The sequence below is a fragment of the Sorex fumeus genome, unplaced genomic scaffold (genome assembly GCF_029834395.1).
Source record: "Sorex fumeus unplaced genomic scaffold, SorFum_2.1 ptg000009l, whole genome shotgun sequence".
NCBI classification, from domain to species: domain Eukaryota; kingdom Metazoa; phylum Chordata; class Mammalia; order Eulipotyphla; family Soricidae; genus Sorex; species Sorex fumeus.
The window spans coordinates 12,517,546-12,541,652 of NW_026606066.1; the positions used below are offsets into that span (position 1 = coordinate 12,517,546).

The window sequence follows — 24,107 nt, forward strand, 5'->3', positions numbered from 1 at the left end:
TGGCTCTGCATTCAGGAATTACCCCGGTGGTACTCAGGGGACCATATGGGATGCTGGGAATTGAAACCAGGTTGGTCACATGCAAGGCAAACGTCCTGCCCGCTGTTCTATCACTCTAGCCCCTGTGCTAGTGATTTTTCTGTCATTTTTAAATATAAAAATGGCAATTACCTAGGTGGAAGGAGGATATATTGGGGCTTTAGAGATAGTACAGAGGTTAAGGTTTTTGCCTTGCATGCCTTGCATGCGGCTGGCCTGGTAGAGCCAGGTTCGATTCCTCCATCCCTCTTGGAGAACCCAGCAAACTACCTAGAGTATCTTGCCCTCAGGGCAAAGCCTGACAAGCTCCCCATGAAGTATTCAATATGCCAAACATAGTAACAAGAAGTCTCACAATGGCGACGCTACTGGGCCTGCTCGAGCAAAATTGATGAACAAGGGGAGGACAGTGCTACAGTGCTACCAACCTGATTGCACGCCTTTTGGTCCCCTGAGCATTGCAGGAGTGATTCCTGAACACTGAACCAGGACTCAGCCCAGGAGTGGTTTCACACCACCAGATGTGACACCCAAAGTTTTACACACACACACACACACACACACACACACACACACACACACACACACACACACACATTTTATATAAGGTACATATAATATATATAAATGATGTGTTGTAATATTAGGACAATATTTCTGGTAATGAAGAAAAAAATTGTATTTATGGTGCATTGTGGAACACTGTGCCTCAATATTCCTGAAGTTTTCTAAGCTCTCCCCTTGAATCTCAAGTGTTGAGATTCTTTGAGAGAAAAGTAGAGAAGCACAAACATAATTTGTGAATTTTTGTTACGTTGCAGTATTAGATAAAAGGAAGTGGTACTGTGCTACTTCTTAGCTCCCAGACCTCATGCCAGAGGTGTGAATGCCTGTTCAAAGATGCAGGCTAGAGACTGTGCCCCTCAGCTGCTGTTTGAATGAAATGGAAGAAACTGAACTGTGACTCTGGTGCTATGTGAGGTGCTCTGTAAGCAGCAGGATCACCTGGGGTTTGCATCTGTATCCTCTAAAGGGATAGATGAGGAAGTGAAGGAGCACCTATAATGTCTGGGCTTGTTGCAAGCCCGTCAGAATCAGAGCAATGGAGTTTGTTTCACGTGAATATTTGAGAAGGAACATGTTTACCTTCATCCATACAAATCTGTGTCATGGAAGAGTGCTTTGACATGTTTCCCTGGGTCTCTCTGAGGGGGAACCCCTTTAAAAAACCTTGAGAAAGGACCAATATTGGAGAAAAAACAGGCAGGGAACACTGCCTGGTAACTCACAGGCTTATATTAAAAGCTGTTAGAGAGGTGCAGTACATGCCTTGATGCATTCACTTTGCATGTGATCAATCTCCAGCATCACATATGGTTTCTGAGCAGCACTGGGAAAGTAATCCCTGAGCACAGAATCAGGTGTAAGCCTCAAGTACTGCTGGGTGTGACCTCAAAACCAAACCAGCCTACCTTAAAAAATGGTCCTTCTCCAGGCATCTGGTGGGCACTGTGTCCTTTGCAAATGAGAGGGATAGAGGTGGCTGTCTCTCTCCGTTTTACCAAGAAATTTAAAATTGAGTTTCAGCTTTGGTACATTTACACAATGGAGTACTATGTAGCTGTTAGAAAAGATGAAGTCATGAAATCTACATACAAGTGGTACTACATGGAAAGTATCATGTTAAGCGAAATGAATCAGAAAGAGAGGGATAGACATAGAAAGATTGCATTCATCTGGGGAACATAAAGTAACAAAATAGGAGACTAACACCCAAGACTGGCCGAGATTAGTACCAGGAATTTTAGTCCATGGCTTGGAGGCCAGCCGCACATGCTAGGGGAAAAGGGAGCTCAGATAGAGAAGGGAACACCAAATAAAGGGTGTTGGGAGGATCCTCCCAGGTTGGGAGAAGCATACTGAAAGTAGACTGTAGACCAAACATGATTGTCACCCATTGCCTCTTTTGCAAACCACAACACCCAATAAGAGAGAGAGAGCAAAAGGGAATGCCCTGCCACAGAGGCAGGGTGGGATGGGGGGATGGGGGGTGGGAGGGATACTGGGATCTGTGGTGGTGGGAAATGGGCACTGGTGGAGGGATGGGTATTTGATCATTGTATAACTGAAACCCAAGCACAAAAATTTGTAAGTCTACAACTGTACCTCATGATGTCTCACTAATAAAAATTTTAAAAAAATTGAGTTTCAGTGCAAGGGATGGGTGAGGCATCTGTCTACAGAGTTGCATTTTTTGCTCTTCTTATCTTTCTTCACTGTAGACACACCCCAAGCCCTGACTTAGAATTCTGATTTCTTTTTTTTCAGTTGCTTCAAAGCTTTGTAAAACAAAGCTTTTGTGAACAAAGAGAAAAGATTATTGGAGGAGTGAAAGTTGAAACCAAAATTTCCTCTATATGAGGGCTGAAATAAATGTTAGGAAGAAAACCAAGCATAGAATGGGAACAGAAAAAGCTCGTTCAGTGTATCCTAAGAAAAAATAAGCAGTAATGAGGCCAGCAACAATATTCATGGTCTCAGGCAAACGTCAAAACACAACATGTAACAAGGTAGAAAGGATGAAAATCCTGCCTATACTTCCATAAAAAAAGTGAAAAAAACATAAAAAAGTGAAAAAACATGTAATTTCTCAAGATACAGTGATGGAGGATCAGAAAAATACATAGGTATGTGCAAATTCTCAATCAGGCATGTTTAGAACATTTGAGTATAAAGAAGTAAAAAATGACATTATTTGGAAAGTATCATACACCTTGCTTGATTAAAACAAGACAATGCCATCTTGTTGCATATTCCATATTTTCAGAGCCCAAATGACAAAGGAACCTGACAAAGTCAGCTCTTTGGACATCTGTTCCAAGTTTCATTCTGGCAAGAAAAGAGATACCAAAGACTTCATTTGTCTGCATGACAATTTCTTCTCTCGGAAGGCAAAGGGACTAGTGAGAAAAACAGCTGCTCGGGAGTGAATTCTGATCAGTATGAAAGGAACTGGTTGTTAATGTGGAAATGACAAGAATCTCAGGAGAGAGTTTGTGTCTCTGGCCCCCTTGGGCTCCCAAGGCTCTTTATTTAGAGCATACTTTTATTACTTTCCTTTGCAATAGTGTCATTTATATGCTTGTGTCTTCACATAAGAATATCCTTTGAGGACTCTACACATCATGTCACCTTGCGTCTTCTCATGTTTGTGCAGCATCTTTTAAGGACAAAAAGAATTGAACGTGCCCTGAATTGGGATATAATGAAAGATGTGACTTACATTGCTCCAGGATGATGTGACATTCAAAAACTTTCCTTCCTGATTATATTTCCACTGTAGAAATACAGAAAATTAGGACAGCTACAGCAACAATAACCAGTTGCACACTTTGAAGTGTCCACTCATGTTTTGTGCTAACACATGACCTCATCATCAGGAACCCACTGTATCTATAGTTCTCACCAAACACTTCTCTTTTGCCTTTTATCCTGGCTGTTTTAATGCCATTAAAATGTTTCATTGTAAAAGGACTATGCTTCTTACTGTTACTGCAACTTAAAAACTCACAGAGATGAAAAACCTTATTAATCTAATCAGAGATTTTAATTGGCTACAAATTCTGAAAATTATGGTGGTATTCAAGGAGTCAGAAGGGAAATCACTGCTCCAGTGACAGGATGGAGCTGATCTGAGGAGAGAGAGGAAGCCTCAGGACATTCCTGGGATTCGGAGTTGAACCCTAAGTTAAGCAGGATGCATCCGAAGGGTGAGCTAATCCTGTGATATGTGGACCCACAGCTGGAGGAGGTTAGAGTCACCACATTTGAGGAACTGACTAGCATCATTAGTAAATAAAACTATTTTCTGGCCTTGCACCTGTCAAACCCTGGTACCACACACGATGCCCTGATCACCAAGTCCCAGGAGTAAGCCCTAGGCACTACCAGACGTTTCCCAACAGCCCCTCCCCCCTACTGTCTCCAGAAAAAACGGCATTTCATAAATTGTCAGGGTAGCCTTTGGGGGTGAATAGTCCTCTAACTTTTTAATACATATGTAGATTTGTGTAACCACCACAATTGGGATTTGTATGGTGCATATATATATATATTTATATATATATACACACATCCGGAGTGATAGCACAGCGGTAGGGCATTTGCCTTGCGCGCAGCCAGCCCGGGCAAGCCGGGTTCGATTCCTCTGCCCCTCTCAGAGGGCCTGGCAAGCTACCGAGAGTATCTTGCCCCCACGGCAAAGCCTGGCAAGCTCCCCGTGACGTATTCAATATGCCAAACACAGTAACAACAAGTCCCAAAATGGAGATGTTACTGGGCCCGCTCAAGCAAATCGATGAACAACAGGAGGACAGTGTTTGTTTTATATATATGTGTGTGTGTGTGTGTGTGTGTGTGTGTGTATGGTGCATGTGCATGTACATGTGTATACATATACATATATACACACATATGTATATATATACATATATATATGCCCTTCCCCCCTCCACCATACCTTGTTCTAGTCCTTCATGGTACATCTTCTCCCCCTTAATTCTTGGCAAGCACAGATGTTCTAACTATATACTTCTATATTTTCAAAGATGGGATGATGTATTATTTTGGTGTCTCAGATGGTAGCAGAACTAAGGTTGAATGTAGAAATGACCCGGATCTCAATTTGGGCAAACAATTTAAGGGTTGTTCCAAAATGGCCCTGCCACTGGAGCTGCAGGAAATGACTTCAGTGAGAGATGAGGTGAAGATAGCTGTGAGTCTCAATTATTACCCTATCTTGTCTAACTAAGCAAGGAACAACATGGATCAAATTTCAGATTCTCAGCATCACATTAAAAATCAACAACAGCAGCCACATAAAAGCTCATATTTAATCCAAAGCCACCTGTTTTCATTTCTGAGCAGCCCCAAGAGCTGCCAGAACTTTCCTGGACCTCCACAGTCAGGATATATATGGTGTGTGTCTCTCTCTGTGTGTATGTATGTGTATATTGCGTGTATGTATATATATATAAATATATGATATATATATATGTCCTTCTCTCCTGCACCATCCCTTGTTCTAGTCCTTCATTGTACATCTTCTCCCTCTTAATTCTTGGCAAACACAGATGTTCTAACTATATGCTTCTATCATTTCAAAGATGGGCTGGAACGATAGCACAGCAGGTAGGGCGTTTGCCTTGCATGCAGCCAATATGGCCAACCCGAGTTCGATTCCTCCGCCCCTCTCGGAGAGCCCGGCAAGCTATCGAGAGTATCTCGCCTGCATGGCAGAGCCTGGCAAGCTCCCCGTGACATATTCGATATGTCAAACACAGTAACAACAAGTCTCATGATGGAGATATTACTGGGCCCGCTCGAGCAAATCGATGAACAACAGGAGGACCGTGATCCGTGATTTCAAAGATGGGACTAACATATTATTTTGGTGTCTCAAACAATTTGGACTCAAACAATTTAGGGGTTGTTCCAAAATGGCATAGGATGCCTGAGAAAGTGGGACATGCCCTGTCACTGGAGCTGCAGGAAGTGGCAGGGCTCTCAGCTTCCATCCCTCTCTGACTTCCTTGAAATGTAAAAGTCAGATTACATCTCCAGTTTGAGCAAGGACATTTTTGGAACTTCCAGTTTCTGACTGACTGAGATAATCTTGCTTCTATTCTATCAGTTAAGCCATAATTCAAGAACCCTGTTGTGCTGGTGGTGTTCCCCCACAGCTCCTTTTCCTAGGCCAGGTCCTTCCCTCTGCTGTTTGGGTCTCCAGCCTGGAGCTCACAGTTGAAGGTGAACAACCATCCTCCCTCTAGTGGCTCAAGTTGAAACTTACTCTGGCAGACAGACCCAGGGCAGGCACCCAGGAGACACTCTGGAGCCACTTCACAGGGTTGAAATTCCATTGTCTCTGGAGTTTATCCCACACGAAGGGATGGGCACGCAGCACCACCTCTCAGCTGTGCCAAGAACTTCCCGCTGGGACCCGTGGGCGCTTCCCTCTGTCTCCCCACTGCCATCTGGCAGGGCCTTTGCGTTCCCGGTGATGACCAAGGCGATTATCTCATCACAATGCTATTGGAGGGGTAGAAAAGCCTGGCTTTTCTTAAACTCCAACTTGGGAGTTTTCCTCTCTCCTCCCCTTTATATTATCTGGAACTTCTCTAGGTGGCAAGTGGGGTATGTGTGTGTGTGGGGGGAGGGGCACTGGTGACAGCTGCCTCAAGGTAGTTGACCTTTTCATTTTCGGCTGCTGTTGCGGAATGACGATGTAATCAATCAGCCCTGAGCATTACTGAGCCCCTTCTCAGGCTAAGTGGCACCCCTGTTCTGCTGCATTCTTGATGTGAAATTCCACAGAATCTGGAAGTTTGGCTCCAGTGTCTTTTCATGGTGCTAATGCCCGGTGGAAGAATATGGGGCTCCACCCAGAGGATGCTCTACCTCATCCCAGAGCAGAGTTTCAGCAGAGCCTCTTCCATCCTGCCTGAGAATTCCTCAGCCAGAGAGAATATCTGTTTCCCCGGGAGGACCAAGTACATGTATGTATATTTCATGAGGAGATAGGAGGAGATGAGGAGATCCATCTCATCTCTCGAAAAAGCTGTGGTTGGCACCCAGAAGTGCGGCAGTTCTCTGCCTGTGAGCAATAGGTCTTCCTGATCCATCCTCACTCTGGTGGGGATCCCCATCAAGGTAGAAACACTTGAGAGAGTGAATGGTCCCAGAACTCCGGAGACATAAAATACCACAAAAGTGATGAACACAAGAGCTAGGGTGGCTGTCGCAGGAAGTGCAAGGCTGGGGCAGAAAGTGAGGCAATGGTTCATCTGAAGGGGGCATGCATCTTTCCTCCCTGTCACCAGGCCCACTGTAACACTGGTAATCTAAAACTGGGCTACTTTGACTGACACTGAGGAATAGGTTCTCTGTGTCTGTCAGGCCAGCTCCTAGCATCTTAAATTATGGGCTGTGACCCGTATGGGTCACATTCATGTGACAATGTCAGGGCCGCAAAATTTTTGTTCTAAAGTAAACTTATGAATTAGAAAATACTTGAGTTGTATATCCTTTTTATATACCCCAGAGTTATGGAGAGGTTTTTCACAAGAAAAGTGGTCATGAGTAGAAGTTTAAGCAGGCTTGGGGTTTGTCCAGTGGTTTCCAACCGTATTACACCTGTGGATTTGCATGGGTCCGAGGACTGGTGGTTGAAAGCGATCACTACTGGACTACGCCCCCTGCCCTTCACCTAATTCCTATCCATTCTATGTCCCTCACATTGCAGGGAAGCATAAAGAAATGTTCAAACACACTGGGCATTCTTGTTGATTTCTTCCATCACAACAGGGTCCTGGATGGCAGCAGGATACCTGATCTCTACACTAAAATACTTAGTGTGTCTTGTGTAAATGCTATTCATTTTCCACACCAAACAGCTCCCATAATGAACTGAGTGAAAGAGGCGCATCACATCACCATGAATATTCTGTGCCAGAGCTTGCTACTAGGCTTAGGGAACAGCTGTGGTGTATAGGGGCTGTGGTTGGAGGCTTAAGGAAGTCTGTTCTGAGAACCATGCAGGTTGACTGGAGACTGAACGCTGCTCGTCATCAACACTGTCATAATCAGAGGGTAGCAGAGAGGAAGGAGAAGGAGAAATGGCTCTTTAGGTTTCAAGAACAGACTAAACTTGGCCATTGGTGAAGATGAAAACAGAGGTGGGAGGGTTTTTCCTATACTTTTCAAGGAAATATTGTGAACTTACTTTCAAACTAAACAATGAGCTGACGGAAGCAATCAGAAATGAAATGGAATTCTGACAGACGATTACTTTAAAAAACAGACAAGAAAAATAAAATTTCAGATGTTTTTTATTCAAAGGTTCTCAAAAGAAATAAAACAGAAAAAGCTAACAATCTGATCAAATGTACAGTTCAAAAATGTCTTTTGGCGTTTAACAACAAGTCCTAGGAAAGAAAACTACAGAGTTATCTTGAACCGGACAAATAAGTTACCACTGGCAAGTTTGTGGCACTAGTAAAACAAAAATAAAAAATTAACTCTCTTGATCATATAGATATCTCTATGAAAATCTTTTTTTCAATCTGTACAAAAGGTCTTTCTTCATAAATTAATTTTTTATAATTTAATGGCTGTCTACTATGTGATGTTTAATTGATTTTTTTTTTTTATGTACAGAGGTTATGTTTCCCAAATCTTACCCAGACGAGTATGGCACTTAGTTCAGACATTTCTAGCAGCAGGTTTCCCCTCCCCTCAAACTGAGCTATCAAATTTCTGTCTTAACTAATGCAAAAATATCAAGTAGTGAGAGACCCAGGTTTACAAATGTACTAGGTACAAGGAGGGTGCTGCGTTCAGTCTGGACTTTCACAAGCAGTAATATTCCAGGGAGCATAGAACCAATAATACCACAACTTTAAAAAAAGGAAACAAAAACAAAAACAAAACACATTTCTCTTATGACTATGTAATTTTCACTAGAATCTACACTTCTCAGAGCAGCAAGGACTTTTGAAACTATGAAATGTCACTGACATCTATAATCAAATACAAGCATAAAATTTAAGAACTAAAAAATACTCGAAAGAAGTAACTGCTCAGTCCTAGCTCCTGAGCTAGGAGGATTTGGTCTGTGGAAACAGGGAGGGCCAGCAACCTGTCCCAGCACAAAAGAAAATAGACTCTGAGGTAGATAACTGATCACACACAGTTGACCAGACAAGTACACAGTTTTGGAAGACAACTTAATTTACCATTGCTTTTTCAAACGTATGCAATTGTCTCAATAAAAGAGCTTGAACAACAGTGAATTATCCTCTATGTCCTAAAGTAGAAATAACTGTGTATTTATGAATCAGGAATTTCATAGTTTCAAAATTGGTTTTTCTTTACACTTAACACTTGTAGTGATGATGTAAAGTGTGGCACTGCTTGGATCCAAATCTTCCTTCATGCTTTTTTTTTATTTGTGTGTGTCCATACATCAGTTAAAATTATAAAACCTAAATGCAAAGGTACAAAAAAGGCACATTCTCCTAACCGCAAACTGGTCCGGCAAAAATAAAGAGCACAGAAGATGTGATGCTGAGACAAGTTGGAGCTACTGGTTACTGGCTCTTCGGTCTTTGGTGAAGTTACCTTTAAAAGTGCCAAGTCATATTTATTTCTCAGATTTACGTTATAGAGAGAGGAGAGAGAGAGAGCTAGTAGCCAATCATTTTGCTTCTATTCCTATCTCAGCTTATGTTTGAAGATAAATCCTTACTTTTAGCTTTTGCCATTTTGTTGCAATAGCAACAGGTTTCGGTTTGCCAGATCTCAGGCATAATTCTCATTCTAAAGCACTATCATTAGTTAGTATAAAGGAAGGACAAAACATTCGGTGACTCCCCTCCCCTGCCCCCCGCCCCCACCCGCACCACTACCTACACTAAATCTAGAACATCAGTTAGGTTTTTTTTTTTTAATTTTCCTGAAAAAAAGGCAAAAAAAAAAAGACTTTACATTGCATCATACAGCAGGTATCCTAAATCAGTCAAACTATCAGAGGAAGCTGTTGGCATACAGCCTTACAAACAACTGACCCTACGAAAAGTTCCCCCGGTCAGAAAATGTGTTTCACACAAAACTGTTTTCCCTTCTTGCATTTCACTACCTTACACATTATGTGAAAAATCATTAAAAACACCTACTACATATTTAAAAAAGCCAAAATTTCAGCAACTTTTATTGACTATCTTTTAAAAGCCCTATGCTGCTGTTTTACAAGGCATAATAGACCAGCTCATTTGGTCAAAGCATTCTACATCATTAGTTTGAACTAACTTTTACTGAAACAGCTACAGCATCAAAAGAGTTAAGGCAAATTGGAATTCATAGAAAAAGATAAGACACTTCACACTACATTGAAAGAAAAACAGAAAGCTAAGGAAAGAGACACTGACGGCAACACTGAATTACAGCAACACTCGCACCGCAAGCACAGAACACCATGGGTGAAGTCGGACTATTTAAACTTCAGAAAGCCCGTTTCATACAGCTGAAAAAAACACAAATTGAACACAAATTGAACAAAACCACAAAAATCCGGTCATGCACTTGGATAAGTCTTCATGGTCTTTGTGCATACCCAGAAAATTGAAGTTTTCTTTTCTTTTTTTTCTTTTTTCTTTACCTTTTTTTTCTTTTTTTTTCTTTTCTTTTTTTTGCATCATATCATTTGATAAAAACTTTCAGTTTAGTTTTTTTTGTTGTTGTTTTTTTTTTTTTTGGTTTTTTGTTTTTTACTAAAATAAACCTGTTCAGGGGAACAGCTACTAGATGAATTTAAGGGTTTTATGCACCTTATAGAACTTATAGCAAAAATAGTTTTAGTTGATTTCATTATAAATAACGTTTTCAAGAACCTGTGCAAAACTGTCAATAATTTCCTAAAGCACAATTGATCAGAAAAATCCATGATTGTTCAGCCTTCACACCTTTCATGTAAGAACACCCTTCTGGTACATCTGGAAGAGAAAAAGACAAATGCTTTTTGTACTTTTATCATAACACAATTCTGGGCTCCATAATCTCTTTATTTTAAAGACACATGTGTCTGAAAAGGCTGTATTTATCACTGGGGATAGGACAGTTATTGTAACTCTGAAAGCCAGAGTCCTATGAGCTTGCCTTTCACATCTGGAGCTCAAGTGCTTTGGGAAAAGCCATGCAGGACACCAGGCCTGCTAAGTTCTACATATTTATTTATTTATTTATGTATGATTTGCATAGTAAACTGAGATTACATTACTGACATTAAATTCATGGTCAAGATATTGCTACTTCTGTAATATTAGAATAAAAGAATAGTCTATGCTTTATTTCCTTCAGGTTTTAAGTATTAAAGCAATATAATATAGGATCGTTAGTCTATATTGTATTGCACGGCTTATTATTGTAGGACATAATTTGGTACCTGGTATTCCTCAGATGTGGTAACAGATATTTTGGAGGGGGTGAAAAGGGGGGAGAGAGAGAAAGTTTAAACATACACTTGACTTCAATACAGGCACTGTTCTTTTTACTGTGTTCTGGGGCCACACCCACAAGTGTTCGGAGTTTACTCCTAGAGAACGCTCAGGGACCATGAGCACTCAGAACAGAACCTGGGCCTTCTGCAAGCAAAGCATGTGCCCCGTGTGTAGAGCCACATGCCTAGCCCATTACTGTTCTTTTGCAACAGAATACTTACTTTGAAAATTCAAATATCACTGATTTTTAACACTTCAGTAACTTGATTTCTTGAAATTAAGGCCAAGTAATTCTAAGTACCATTTTGATGAAAGAATAAGAGATTTCCTTGACTTGATCACACAATTATGAAGAAGTTCCCCTCATACCTCACAGTTACTTATTGGGTTGAAAAGTATATGGAGAATGGTCATTAGATGTCTCCACAGCCACCTGCTGCTGACCACTTGCCTCCTACAGAAAACATATAGATGAGACACGTGAACAGTGAAATCCAAACTCTACCACTTAAATTTGATTGAATCCCAACACCCTAAAGTTGGGCACTCTTTAAAAGTGACTTTAGAAGTAGCACTTTAAAGGCTCATCATTTCCTTAAAGACATATTAAGTCTGTCAGACCCAAAGAATCTCTCACCCAAACTTTTATGACTTGTTTATTCAGATCAAGTTATTAAGATTTAGCAAACAGATCTTTTATCCCATGAGACCAGATGTGCTCTCGAATTCTGTATTTTCAGATTTAAAATCTGACATATGATATGTTTTTTTCCTTTATCACAGAATAATATCTACAGTCCAGTCCATAGCTATACCCATTAATCAAAGAAGAAAACAGATGGGGTAAATATTTTGTCTTGTTTCAGTAATTGCTGGGTTTTGCAGGTGAGCTTTTTATTTCTCAGATATTTCTGTGTGTTTGCAATTTGCAGATAATGGATCATGGTTTCTGATTATTGTGATTGGCAATAGTTTAAATCAAACAGAAGAAAACAGAATATCCTTCTCCCGTCCAACAATCCAGTCACAGTCTAATGCATGCTTTGAGAATTGAAACTTAATTGCTCTACTGAGCAGTGAAACAGATTAGGCTGATAAATTCCCTTGGAATTTAAGGTTCCTTTCAAGAAAACATTACACTTTCCCATCCAGAATCAGAATTCTTCCATGTCATTATCAGCATCTTTAAAACAAGAACTCAGAGTTCTTTAGTATCCTAACATCCTCTGTAAAGACAAGTATGATTGGTTTCTCATTCCTTTTACAACAGAAACAATTTTCAGGCATCTATATGATTTCTTTTTGTAACTATTATTATTGATAATACTAGTACTAGTCTCTCCAATACTCGAATGGTAAATGTCTGCTTTATTTTAATATGTTAAGTATCATTTAAGAGACAAGACAGAGGCTTTTAAGAGGTGGGGTATAGGTTGGAAAGTCTTTCCAGGGGTCTTGGGATGTAATTTGGATATCACTGTTTTAATTTGAATGTGGAAGATTTCTATTTCAGAGAGGAAAGTAACTGTAGGTACTAAATACTCCCACTTAACTAAGCTAAGCTCTTTATGCACATATGTAATATTCAACTAATTTCTCTTTGTGTCCAAGTTACTTTACCCATGTCTGAAATTACTCATAGCCAGAATGATCACTTGAGGATTTACACTCACCTCCACAGGAACTGCCGTTGTCTGCATGTGTGTGTACTGTGGCAGATAGGCTCCTTGCATAGCTGATGTTGCAGGCATGTACTAAAAAGGATAGGGTTAGGACAAGAATAGGGTTAGGGCAATGACAAGCCAAGAAAAATTCTGAGCACTTGGTTTGTGAAATATTTGGAGATCTCAAAGCAGAAATATAAAGTTACTAAAAGTTTAATTTGTGCACAAAACCATATATAAAAAGGAACGTGAGTGTTTCTTGTCAAATTTGCAAAACCAAAGGAGCATATTACCCATCGACCCCTAGAGTAGTATCTAGACATGTATCCACAGGTGGACACCAGTGTGATGAATAACATAAGATTTTTTTTTTTGCTTTGTGGGTCACACCCGGTGATGATCAGGGGTTACTCCTGACTCATTCACTCAGGAGTTACTCCTGGCGGTGCTCGGGGGACCATATGGGATACTGGGAATCGAATCTGGGTTGGACATGTTGGCTGCGTGCAAGGCAAACAAACACCCTACCCGCTGTGCTATCACTCCAGCCCCAACATAAGATTTTTTAACATAGGAAATGAACCCTGCTTTCTAGATGTGATGGCTACCCTTTTCCACAGGTAGGAGAACTTTCTAAATAGAAATCATTGGATATATGTGACTCAGCTTTTATAAAAGAACAATATGAATAACACACTAACCCTGATTCTAGGAAGCCCAAAGAAAAGGAAGAAATGAGGAAACATCCCCCTCCTTTGCCAATACATATCACCTTTACCTTTGGTTTCATGAAACCAGACTGGATAATGCCACTGAATGCCACTCATTAGTGGCAAAGGAGAAATATTCAGGAAATGAACTTTTATTTATTTATTTTACTGTTTGGGTCACGCCCAGTGATACTCAGGGGTTACTTCTGGCTCTGCACTCAGGAATTACTCCTGGCGGTGCTTGGGGGACCATATGGGATGCTGGGGATTGAACCCGGGTCGGCTGTATGCAAGGCAAACACCCTACACACTGTACTATCACTCCGGCCCCCAGGAATGGACTTTTAGTTAATCAAGAAATATCAGAGTATTTATTTACTAAGTGAAAGGCAATATGGGGGTCAGAGGGAATCAGACTAAACTTTGACATAATGAAGTCTGTAATTTGATAGGAAGATATAAGCTACATTCATTCATCCTCTATTTGCTGAGACATGACCTTAATTTGCCACCTACTGTTCCGGTGCTGCCTAGTGACAGATGACTCATCTGCTGGGCCAGAGGGCTGATCATTGATGCAGGTTGTAGTGACATGGTGTGCTCCATTGAGGGAGTCAACACAGCACCCTGGCGAGTTGGAGACAAGAGTAACATAAGACAAAACTGAGGGAGGAAGGTGAAATTTCCTCATCTTTTTCAAAAACAATGGTTTTGTTGAGGAATGTTAAATATAAACAAACTTTGTTCAACTTGCAAATTAGTATTACGAGCAACTTTCTAGACAGTTTATCTTGAGACTTTTAGAAGATCACGCAGGAAAATCTCAGTGTAAAATACCTCTTCTTTACCATCAAAGGCAAGGCAAGTTAGTCCAACAAAAAGACCTACAATAGTAAATACAAGCTCTCTTTGGTTGCAAGGGTTACAAAATGCTTTGCTGTTGTTTCGGGAGTTCTCAGGGGACTGTGTGGTGCCAGAGATCAAACCTGGACTTCCAAAGCATGTGCTCTAGCACATCGAGCTATTTCTCTAGCCCCACAAAATACTTTGGATTTTGAGCCACAACTCATGCTCCTTAGGAGTCACTCCTTGTGGTGCTATGGCACCAAATACGGTGCTGGTATCAAACTGGGGTCAGCCACACCCAAGACAAGCCCCTTAGCCCCTAAAGCACCTCTCTGTCTTCACAAAAGTGCTTTCTTAAAATTTTGAAAAAAAAAAAAGAAAAAGCTGATTAGCATACAATTAAATAAAAAAGCCAATATACTGAGTTTTTTGGTTTACACTCAGTGTTTCTCAGAATTAAAAATTATACTTTGGTATCAGAGGGGGGAAGTAATAGGACTAGTAATCCAAATTTCAAATTTTCTGATTTTATTTGAAAAAAAATCTTGTCATCAAAGATTACATGTAGCTAAAAAAAAGTTAGAAGAGGAATGAAGACAACCACTCTCTCACCCTCACTTTGTTACACGACTGTTCTCCCCATTGGGTCCTACTGCTCAGACTTTGGCCTCAGCAGGTCTTAACAAAGTTGCAATCAGTATACAGAACGGTATATCCTGGATTTCTGCTTTAAGCTTAACACCTCTTATGATTACTTACATAACTTATTGCATAGCTGTCATTATTATGACTTGTATAAACCAAAACCAAATCACTTCTAGATTTTTTGCATTTTTTAAATTTACCTTACATAGTATCTACATGGGTTATTCCTCTAAGTTTTGCAATTACTTGAAAGTATAATTATTCTGAGGCAATGAACTATTGATGTATGCTTTCTGTACCTGATGTACCTCCCAAACACAGCTATTTATTGATAATTGGAGAATAAAACTGGGAGCAGAGACAGATGTACATTTAAATCTTGGTGGAGAGATGGAATGAATTCTTACACACTACCAATGTCTCCTCAAAGATGTTAAACTGTGATCTTGGCAGATGTTAAACTGTGAACTTTTTTCTTAAAAAGTTATGAAAGGAAAGGTACATGAATATGAAAACTGGTCCAATGTTGATGTACATTAAAAAATTAAAATTTATCTTTCGGTTTTTGGGTCATACTCAGCAGTGCTCAGGATCACTGAGGATATCATATATGGCTGACAGGGATCGAAGTCAGGATGGCTGTATGAAATACCAGTGTCTAAACCCCTGTACAATCTTGGCCCTTAGACTTAAAACTTAAAATAAAAATATATTCCCTTGTAAGATGAATTATCAAAATGTATGTGGTTACATGGAAAGGACTTCCAAGCTCAGAATAGGTTCAAAGAGTTTTGCTGCTCCCTTTCTCATTCATGTGTGGGGCTATTGTCTAAGAGTAAAGTAAAATGTGGATTGACTTATAAAAAACAGTAAAAAGTATTAGTGAGACAGATACAGCTTGAGGCATGAAGGTATGTGTAGCTGTAGACATATACATATGTGTCTACACAGAAACATGACATACATCATCAAAGATCCCTTCTCCTATACCATCACCTAAGCATGTTTCATCAGTATCTTTTCTTTTGTGGGGGTAGTGCCACCCCAGTAGTACTTGGGGATCCCTCCCAGCCATAAAAGATCCAGAGCTGTGAACCTGGAATTTTGGTGTTTCTGGTGTACAATGTCCTCTTTTGTAGGCGTATTAACAGAAACTCTTGTCTCATTTTAAGGTCAAGAACAATATACTTTTCCCAAAGCAGTTAAGTTCGAATACTGTGAACGCTATTCCTTCTCAGGATTCTTACTGTGCACCAGTACTAGAAGCTAAGGATCAAAATTAAATTCTTAATCCTATTTGTAATTTTTTTCTTCATTTCTGTTTTTCAGCTTTTCAACTTCTGTCTTAATTCAACAAACTGAATTTCATTTATCCATCAAAAACACCTTAAATTACTAATAAGGTATCTGTAACTAAAAGGGTAATACAGCATCTATATAACAAATGCTCAAGTTACTAAGGATGCCCAGAATAGGTTCTGAGCTATCTGTTATTTAGTGAAGAAGACATTATTATCCTAACATTCATAATTTCAGAGAGGCGAAGTAATGATGATAAAAAACTCAGAGTTTTGAAAACTATATATATATGTATATTTGCCTTAACCATAATGTTTTTATATAAAAAAAAGCATAGCTGTTAATTCCAAGCACAGTTAAAAACCTAAGTGACTTAACTGAATTGCTATGAGGAAATAAATGGCACCTTGCCTCAAATGGGCATTTTAAGTTCTTGCAAAATTAACTTAATGTTAATTATCAATATGTTTGAATACAATGGTGAGTTGAAGATCAATAGTAAAATTTTTACATTCTCATATTCCATGCTTAGAATTTTCCAAATCCTATTCTATTTTTGGCAAATAGTTTTAATTCAGAGAATAAACTAATGCACATACATAGCTTAACTACAAAGCCATCAAGATAGAAAACTTACGGGGTGCTGTAGGATATATGGTTGAGGTTGCATCCAGGAAGGACTTTGCACCTAAAAATGGGATGGTTTAGAAAGAAACAGTGATTTCCACTGAAATACTAGCGAAATATTTCTTTAGAACTCTTAATCATGTTAAAATCTACAGAAGGAAAATAAGGAAACAGTACTATCAATAATTAAAAAGATTAAGGCTGTTAGAGTTCTTGGTAAACTGGTCACTCTGAATAGGATGAAATGATTATTTAATAAAACCATGACCCATTTACCCACTTGCCCACTCTAGAAGTGAGTGTCAGGCATGAAAGAGAAAAAGGAGAGTAAATTATGGACCCCACCCTCAAGATTCACTGCCTAAACATGGTAAGAAACACAAACGACTCAAATAGTTAAAAGTGTTATAATCAAGATATGATTTAGGTGACTTAAGAGTACAGATGAGTGAGAATTCCAGCACATCTAGTCCTTAAAATATGTGCTTCATTAGAAAGAATACCCAAATTTTTGATACCCAGAATATCAGGTTGAAGAAATCGTGTCTGGCGGTCAACAACTTCTGGTTCATAAGGAAAAGAAACATCTAAAAATAAGACTTAGGAAATTAAATTTCAGAAACTGAATCTTGTATCAACAGTTCAGAGGGCATCCCTCCACACATCAGACCCTCTGCATTAAGATATTAAGCATGAGAGTCAGGTTATGTGGCAGAAAAGAAAGCACTGGTGATCTAGCACTTGAGAAAAAAATATCAGTCCATATCTTGATGCCCAGAGCTTTCCTCAGACTAGGTAATTTTGATTAAGTTTCATCTTAATTCTTAACAAAACCCTCCTGTATGTTAACTTCAGAGGTTCTACAGAAAGGATATGGGGAAGAGTCATGGGGGAAGAATGTATTATGATTTACCTTGATAGCAGAGCCCCGATACTTGTTTTCTCTGGTTTCCTTTGCCACCTAAGGCAGACCAAAGTTAAGTGCTTCTGCCTTGTTAACATTTCAGTTATCTGGACTGCAGCCTTTCCCCATCGGGGTACAGGTGGTTTCTTGCAGATACCAATCTCTCAAATCCAATTGTATAAGCATGTGATGGCATAATGGAGAAAGCCTAATTCCAACAGGAGTGCAAGGCCTTCACTGAATAAATCATAGGGAGGTGAGCTACTCCTTACAAACTCCAATCTGGGCCAGATGGTCCCGTTTTCCAGTATACCTTGTAGTGGTCCTAATAATTTTCCAGCTTACGGCACTATGGGGTTGGGGAAGAATGATGTTCAATCCAATTTTATTTCTTAAGCAGCAATCAGCTGTTGTCAATTTCCACTCCTCAATTTTCTCTAACTATAAAATGGGAATAATAATCTATATACTATGAATTATTTACCACTAGGTTCATTATACTCTTTTGGGCCATGGATACCTCTAAAACACTGATCAAAGAAATAGATATTTTTTTCACCTCCAAACTAACTGCACAAAGACAAGTAATGTTGCAAATAGTTAAGAGAAGCACAGACAATTTATTTTTATTTATTTTTTTGCTTTTTGGCAATGCACAGGGGTTACTCCTGGCTCATGCACTCAGGAATTACTCCTGGTGGTGCTCAGGGGACCATATGGGATGCTGGGAATCGAACCTGGGTCAGCCGCGTGCAAGGCAAACGCTCTACTCTCTGTGCTATCGCTCCAGCCCCAGCACAGACAATTTATATCTCAATGGCTGACCCTACTGGGATCTTGGGGGGGTTACTAATCAGTTTTGAAGGTTATGGCATTGTGTGTAGTAAATGGAATAAAATTCCACGTGTATTTTAAAAGTATTAGGAATGCCCAGGATAAGAAATCAGGTTCTAGCAACATGATGTTTCCATTTACGTATACTAACATATTACCAACACTTATCTTTTAGGCTTCCTAATTTTGATATTTTAAAAAAAATTCTGTGAAATAATTATTTGGCCAAGATACTTAAATGCTTTTAACAGTAAAGAGGGAACAAAGAGTTGGTGGGGAGATGCATTAATAGCTGTAATATCTATAGCAGCACACATTCAAATTAATATGCACAATCTTTCATTTGCCTGAGAATAAGTTTATATCCTGTTTTTAGTGGAGATATATATGAGTGGCAGAGATTTCCAAGTTTAGTTAAAAAGGTGACTACCTATACTTTCAGATACAGGAGTTGTTAATTTGGAGAAGTGCACTAGATAGATCTCACTAAGTCTTAAACACGCAAGGGAAATAAGAAGTTCAAAATGATTAAGAGGCTTTAAATGAGGGAACACTATGTCCAGCCAACTAAAGCACCAGCATAAGTTATGTAACAATACAGAGAGAGGAAAGAGAACAAGTGACATCTGGAAAATGAGGAGAGAAGATTCTAGAAGCTTAGGGAGGATGTGGATGCTACTTAAAAACTTCAGTTTTGTGCATCTGATCACTTTTCTTTGTTATTTCGAGATACTTCTTTTTGTTTTTAGACAAGAAATGCTTTTATGATATGCTTATGTTGACCAATCCATTATTAAAATTTTAATGCATATAATCATAGTCCCGCTAATATTGCAGATAGTAAGGACAATAATCACAGCTAACACTTAGCTATTATAAGGAGCCTATGAGATAGAAACTATTATTATCCCCATTTTAAAGATGAGGAAACTGAGGCTTACAGATATTACAGTCCCCTAACCCCAGAAATCAGGGCTATAGCATTTAAATTCAACTAAATTTAACATCTTAATAAAAGAATACACAAAAGTTTAGTCACAAAGGATCCCAACAGTCAATAAAAATGAACTATATTCCCACATGTCATAATCAAAATCCGGTTGAATAATCCTATCTCAGTCTCCCACTAACTCTGCTGGAGTCTTTATAATATAAACGGGAGGAGAAATGCATGGACACCACTAGGTTCACAAGAGAATAGGTCCAACTTTGCAATAAAACCAAATCAATATTATATCATGTTGCTTATTGAGATCTTGGTACTAAATTGAGTATTTATTTTGAAACAAAGCCTCCCTGCAAAATAACCAGGACTTGCCTCTATTTTGGGAGAGATGGGCAGCCTCAAATCTCACTGCAGTGCTCATTAAATGCTACATAATGGACAGGTCTTGATTTGTTAATGTATTTACTTGCTCTTATTAGTTCCTAGTGACCAATAAATAAACACCAAAGGAACACCCTATCCATTTTGGCTAAGAGCAATTTGCTTTAAGTTTCAATTTTAAGGAAACATGGTGTTCAACACTGGGTATACAGTAGAGGAAGTATCCAAGTTCATCCCAATTTTAACATGCTATTATTAAAAACACTAATAGCTTAAGACCACTTCCCCTTATTTTACATTCGCCTACATATCAAATAAAAAAATTTATTCTAAATTGGGGGTCCAAACTGCTCAACATTTGACTTAAATTTCACTATAAACGTTCAAAATTTTAAGACAGAAAAATGTAGTAGTGAGTCATGATAAGCAACTTGTCATACTCTTGATGAGTCCTAATGGTACAAACCTGGTAGGCAGATACAGGAGACGCAATATAGGGTGTAATAGAAGTTTGAGTGATCATTCGGTTTGTAGCAATACTGTATGGTGAAGGATAAAATCTAGAACAAACAGAAAACCTTTCATTAAGTAATCCTTTAAGTAGAATAATTCACAGAACAAGTGTCTGATATTTTCCACCTTCACATTTCCCCTCAAGCCATTATGTATTTATCTTAATGACATACCCATTCTGTATAGCAGCTGTGGTTGGGTCATATGTAAGTGTCATTCCAGCCTATGGGAAAGAGAAAGAAAAACCTAAATTGCAAAGGCATGACTTAAACATTCCATTTTTAGGAGTCCTGGCAACATAAAACAGTGATAGTTTAGAAGTAGTGGATTGAAAAAGGGAGCTTTTGTTAGTTAAACATAATTATAAACTCAATATGAGAACTAAGTACTAGATCTGCATTCCCATATGGTGTGCATTAGTCGTATGTAGATATTTAAAAATAAATAGAAAATTGAGTCCATTTCGCCTAATAGCTAAAGGGACTATTTCAAGTACTCAAATATCCACATGTGGCTAGTAGTTACCAGTGCCAGAATGCAGATTCTAAAATAATTCTACTAGATGACACTTTCCTAGACATTCTTAAACTAGCATATTACTTTGAAAATAAATCCAATGGGCCAGATTACAGAGGTTAGGTAGGATGTATGCACCAGACCTGGATTTGCTTTCTGGCATCAATGGGCCTGTGTACTGACCTTGCAGCCTGGTTTGTCATGTACTGCTGGGAGTAGCTCCTGTTTGGGAGACGCCCACCAAAAAAACCCCACAAAACCAAAACCAAAGCCAGTTTACTAATTAGGTAGGGGAAAATCCCACCCCAACAGTAAATCTAATATTTTTTCTTTTTTTCCAGGGGTGGGGGTCGGGTAGCATACCTGGTTATTCTCAATGGACCATAAGGAGTGTGGGGAATTGAACCTGGGTCTACAATGTGCAAAGCACATAGCAGATAGTGCCTTATCTACCCACTATACTACCTCTATAGCCTCCATCTTCTACTTATTTTAATATTAGGATGATTTGTGAATAATTAAACATATAAATTCCTCTAGGAAACCTTGACATTTAAATTACTATTTATGCATTTCTAATAGTAATTAAAAATGCTCTTTTTATATGCAGCTAACTCATAAACTTAGCTGTTTTCATTATCTGATCAGCTGGAGATACCTGCTAAACTTGAATTTTGAAAGAGTTTAACTTTGATATTATTTGTAATATGTGACAGTCAAAAGGCTGAATCAGTGCATTTCTTCTAAAAGTATTTTGGCTCATCAAGGTGACACTTGTATAATGTAAATATTTTTGAGACCCATAACCATACCAAAGTTTCAAGAAAGGACTTACAAGTCTCACCTCTCCTTCTCTATGCCATGGTCTTCCATTAGGGATATATTTATTTGGATTCTGTCTTTTCTTCTGTCCTCCATCTGCAAACTTACATAATAAAGGTTCTGTAGGAGCTGAACAAAAGGGAGAAATAAGACAAAAATAAATATAGATATATATGTCCAGATGACAAACTATAATTAAACTTTTTTAAACAAAAGGAAAGGCAAATAGTATGAAGAATGGAATGGAAATTACTAGGTAAAAGTTTATTCACTTTTAAGAGCATGTAACAGCAAAAAATAGAGTACAGAAGTATATTAGTATTCATTCTTAAACCAGAGTAAAATAACACTTGAAGAGATCTTCAAGCAAAAGAATCTTCTGACTAACTTCTGCACTTCTTTTCAGCCTGGACCCCCTTCATTCCATTATTATAAATCTTCAAATGCAAAAATGAGTGTCTCTCTTTCTCCCCTAACTTAAAAATGCTCCAGGACTTCTCATAATTCCTCAGGGCAGGCCTCACTTCTCTTGCTAGAAAGAAGCTCCTATTAGTGCTGTTCCTGCAATATTTTATTCACAGTATTTACTAATAATCCACCAGTGTGGCAATCCAATGGGTGTCTCCTAGCTCTGGAGTATGAGGTCTACTGGGCAGAGACTTTTGTGTGTCCACTACTGTCCCAGGTGTCCCAGTATATGGCATAGTCTAGGTGCTTAAAACATTTTGGTTGACTCGGTCAATATATAGAAATAGGCCTTGTTTACTTTTTAATACAGTAATGAAGATGGGTGTTGTGAGAAGGTAGGAAAACCAGTCCACCCTATATTAAAATCTTTTCTATGCCTTTAATCATCCAACTTGATATGGTTTCTCCATATATCCATGTAATAAAATGATCCCAAGAAATAGGCTTACAAAAGTAAAAGATACAGGGATGGCTTTCAGGGATGTGGAGTCATTAATTAAAAAAAGAAAAAGAAAATGGAGAAAAAAAAACCTATGGCATAGCAGGTCACTGGTGACTACTTCTTTTCTTGGCTTTTTTTTTTAATGGAGCTAGCAGTATATTCCTGAAAGTTGTGTATATTTCTGTATGTTTCTAGTTAAAGTAATAAAGGCAATCACACCTTCCTGTCTGGTTCTCACATTCCATCCTTTGTCTACTTTAGTCATGATTATTACTTTCAACTTGTTTCAAAGTTAAATAACCATGAAGAGAAAAATATTACTTGTTCGAAAATTTACTCCTTTCTCCTTTGTCTCTTATTATCCTAATTCATCTCTTATTTTATATCACCATTACCCACCCACTAATAACAGGGTGTAAGCAATAGTGCCTCTCAACATAGCTCTGCCAAAAAAAACAAAGCCCAGCACAAAACCAAACCATAATTCCTTCTCACTGAGTTGTCTAGGGTGCTGGTTGGTACTTTATTATTTCTCTCTCCCTGGTGTGAGCCTCTCCAGAAGGGTGGGCTGGAATGTGAGCTTACTCCTACATGACTGCAGACATAAAGGTATAGAGAGGAGGCAAAAGCAAAACCATTAGGTGCTTGATGAGAATACCGGCCAGTTTGGCCATTCAGAATGGAATCTTTTCTTTACCTTGGCTCCATTCCTCCCACCTCTTAAGGTTTTTCTGAATAAGGAAATTCTATTTAAGGGAGACTGGGTATGAGGACAGAGGGACCCAGACCAAATTCTAGAATGCAGATGAACATACTGTCTTTTCCAAAATTAAAGTCCTGGCTTTGGGAACTTTTGAACACTCACAGAAGGTAGATCAGGGGCAGTGAAGTGAGTAAACTTTCTAACTTTCATTTGCAACTGCATCCTGGAGGTACAATTGGAAACTGGAGAGAACAGATTACTACAGTAGGGAAACTGTAGAAAACAGATTACTGCAGAAGGGGCTGGTCCTACCCAGAGTCAGGCCAGTCTTGTGCCTTGGCCAGAGGATACCCCCCAAATGTCACAGCTCAAAAGCACAAGTCAGAAGCAGCAAATCCCACTCTCCACATAGCTAGAAAGTTTATTAAGATATCCAGTGTTTCCTCCAAAAACACCTGAGATTTTAAGATGTCTCTCCATAAATTTGTTTATGTTTTTAAAAATGTGATACACAGTTACAAAGTTGTTCATGATTAAGTTTCAGTCATATGATGTTCCAATACCCATCCCTTCGCCAGTGCACATTTCCTGCCAATGTGCCCGGTTTCTCCATGATAGCCACCTGGTACCTTGAAGTTGTGCTGGCACCTCAAGGATGCACTTCTGTCTGGAGGCACCATGAAGCCCAGTGCCT

The 24,107-nt window shown here is 39.0% G+C and overlaps 1 protein-coding gene across 8 annotated transcripts in view; it reads right to left on the reverse strand.

Moving 5' to 3' along the window:
- Positions 1–7,910: 7,910 nt before the first annotated feature.
- RBMS1 (RNA binding motif single stranded interacting protein 1) overlaps positions 7,911–24,107 on the reverse strand; it is a 241,227-nt gene continuing 225,030 nt past the window's right edge. For 4 of the 8 annotated variants that reach the window (XM_056110254.1, XM_056110253.1, XM_056110258.1 and 1 more), the window contains exons 7-15: positions 21,814–21,929; positions 20,636–20,685; positions 20,416–20,509; positions 17,798–17,845; positions 16,895–16,945; positions 13,984–14,094; positions 12,767–12,847; positions 11,463–11,547; positions 7,911–10,589 (exon numbers count right to left, since the gene is read on the reverse strand). In XM_056110254.1, the coding sequence (XP_055966229.1) occupies positions 11,470–11,547; positions 12,767–12,847; positions 13,984–14,094; positions 16,895–16,945; positions 17,798–17,845; positions 20,416–20,509; positions 20,636–20,685; positions 21,814–21,929 (629 nt within the window). In that variant the 3' untranslated portion in view covers positions 7,911–10,589; positions 11,463–11,469. The remainder of the gene's footprint in view (positions 10,590–11,462; positions 11,548–12,766; positions 12,848–13,983; positions 14,095–16,894; positions 16,946–17,797; positions 17,846–20,415; positions 20,510–20,635; positions 20,686–21,813; positions 21,930–24,107) is intronic. The other 4 variants (XM_056110256.1, XM_056110259.1, XM_056110261.1 and 1 more) reach the window with 3 other exon arrangements.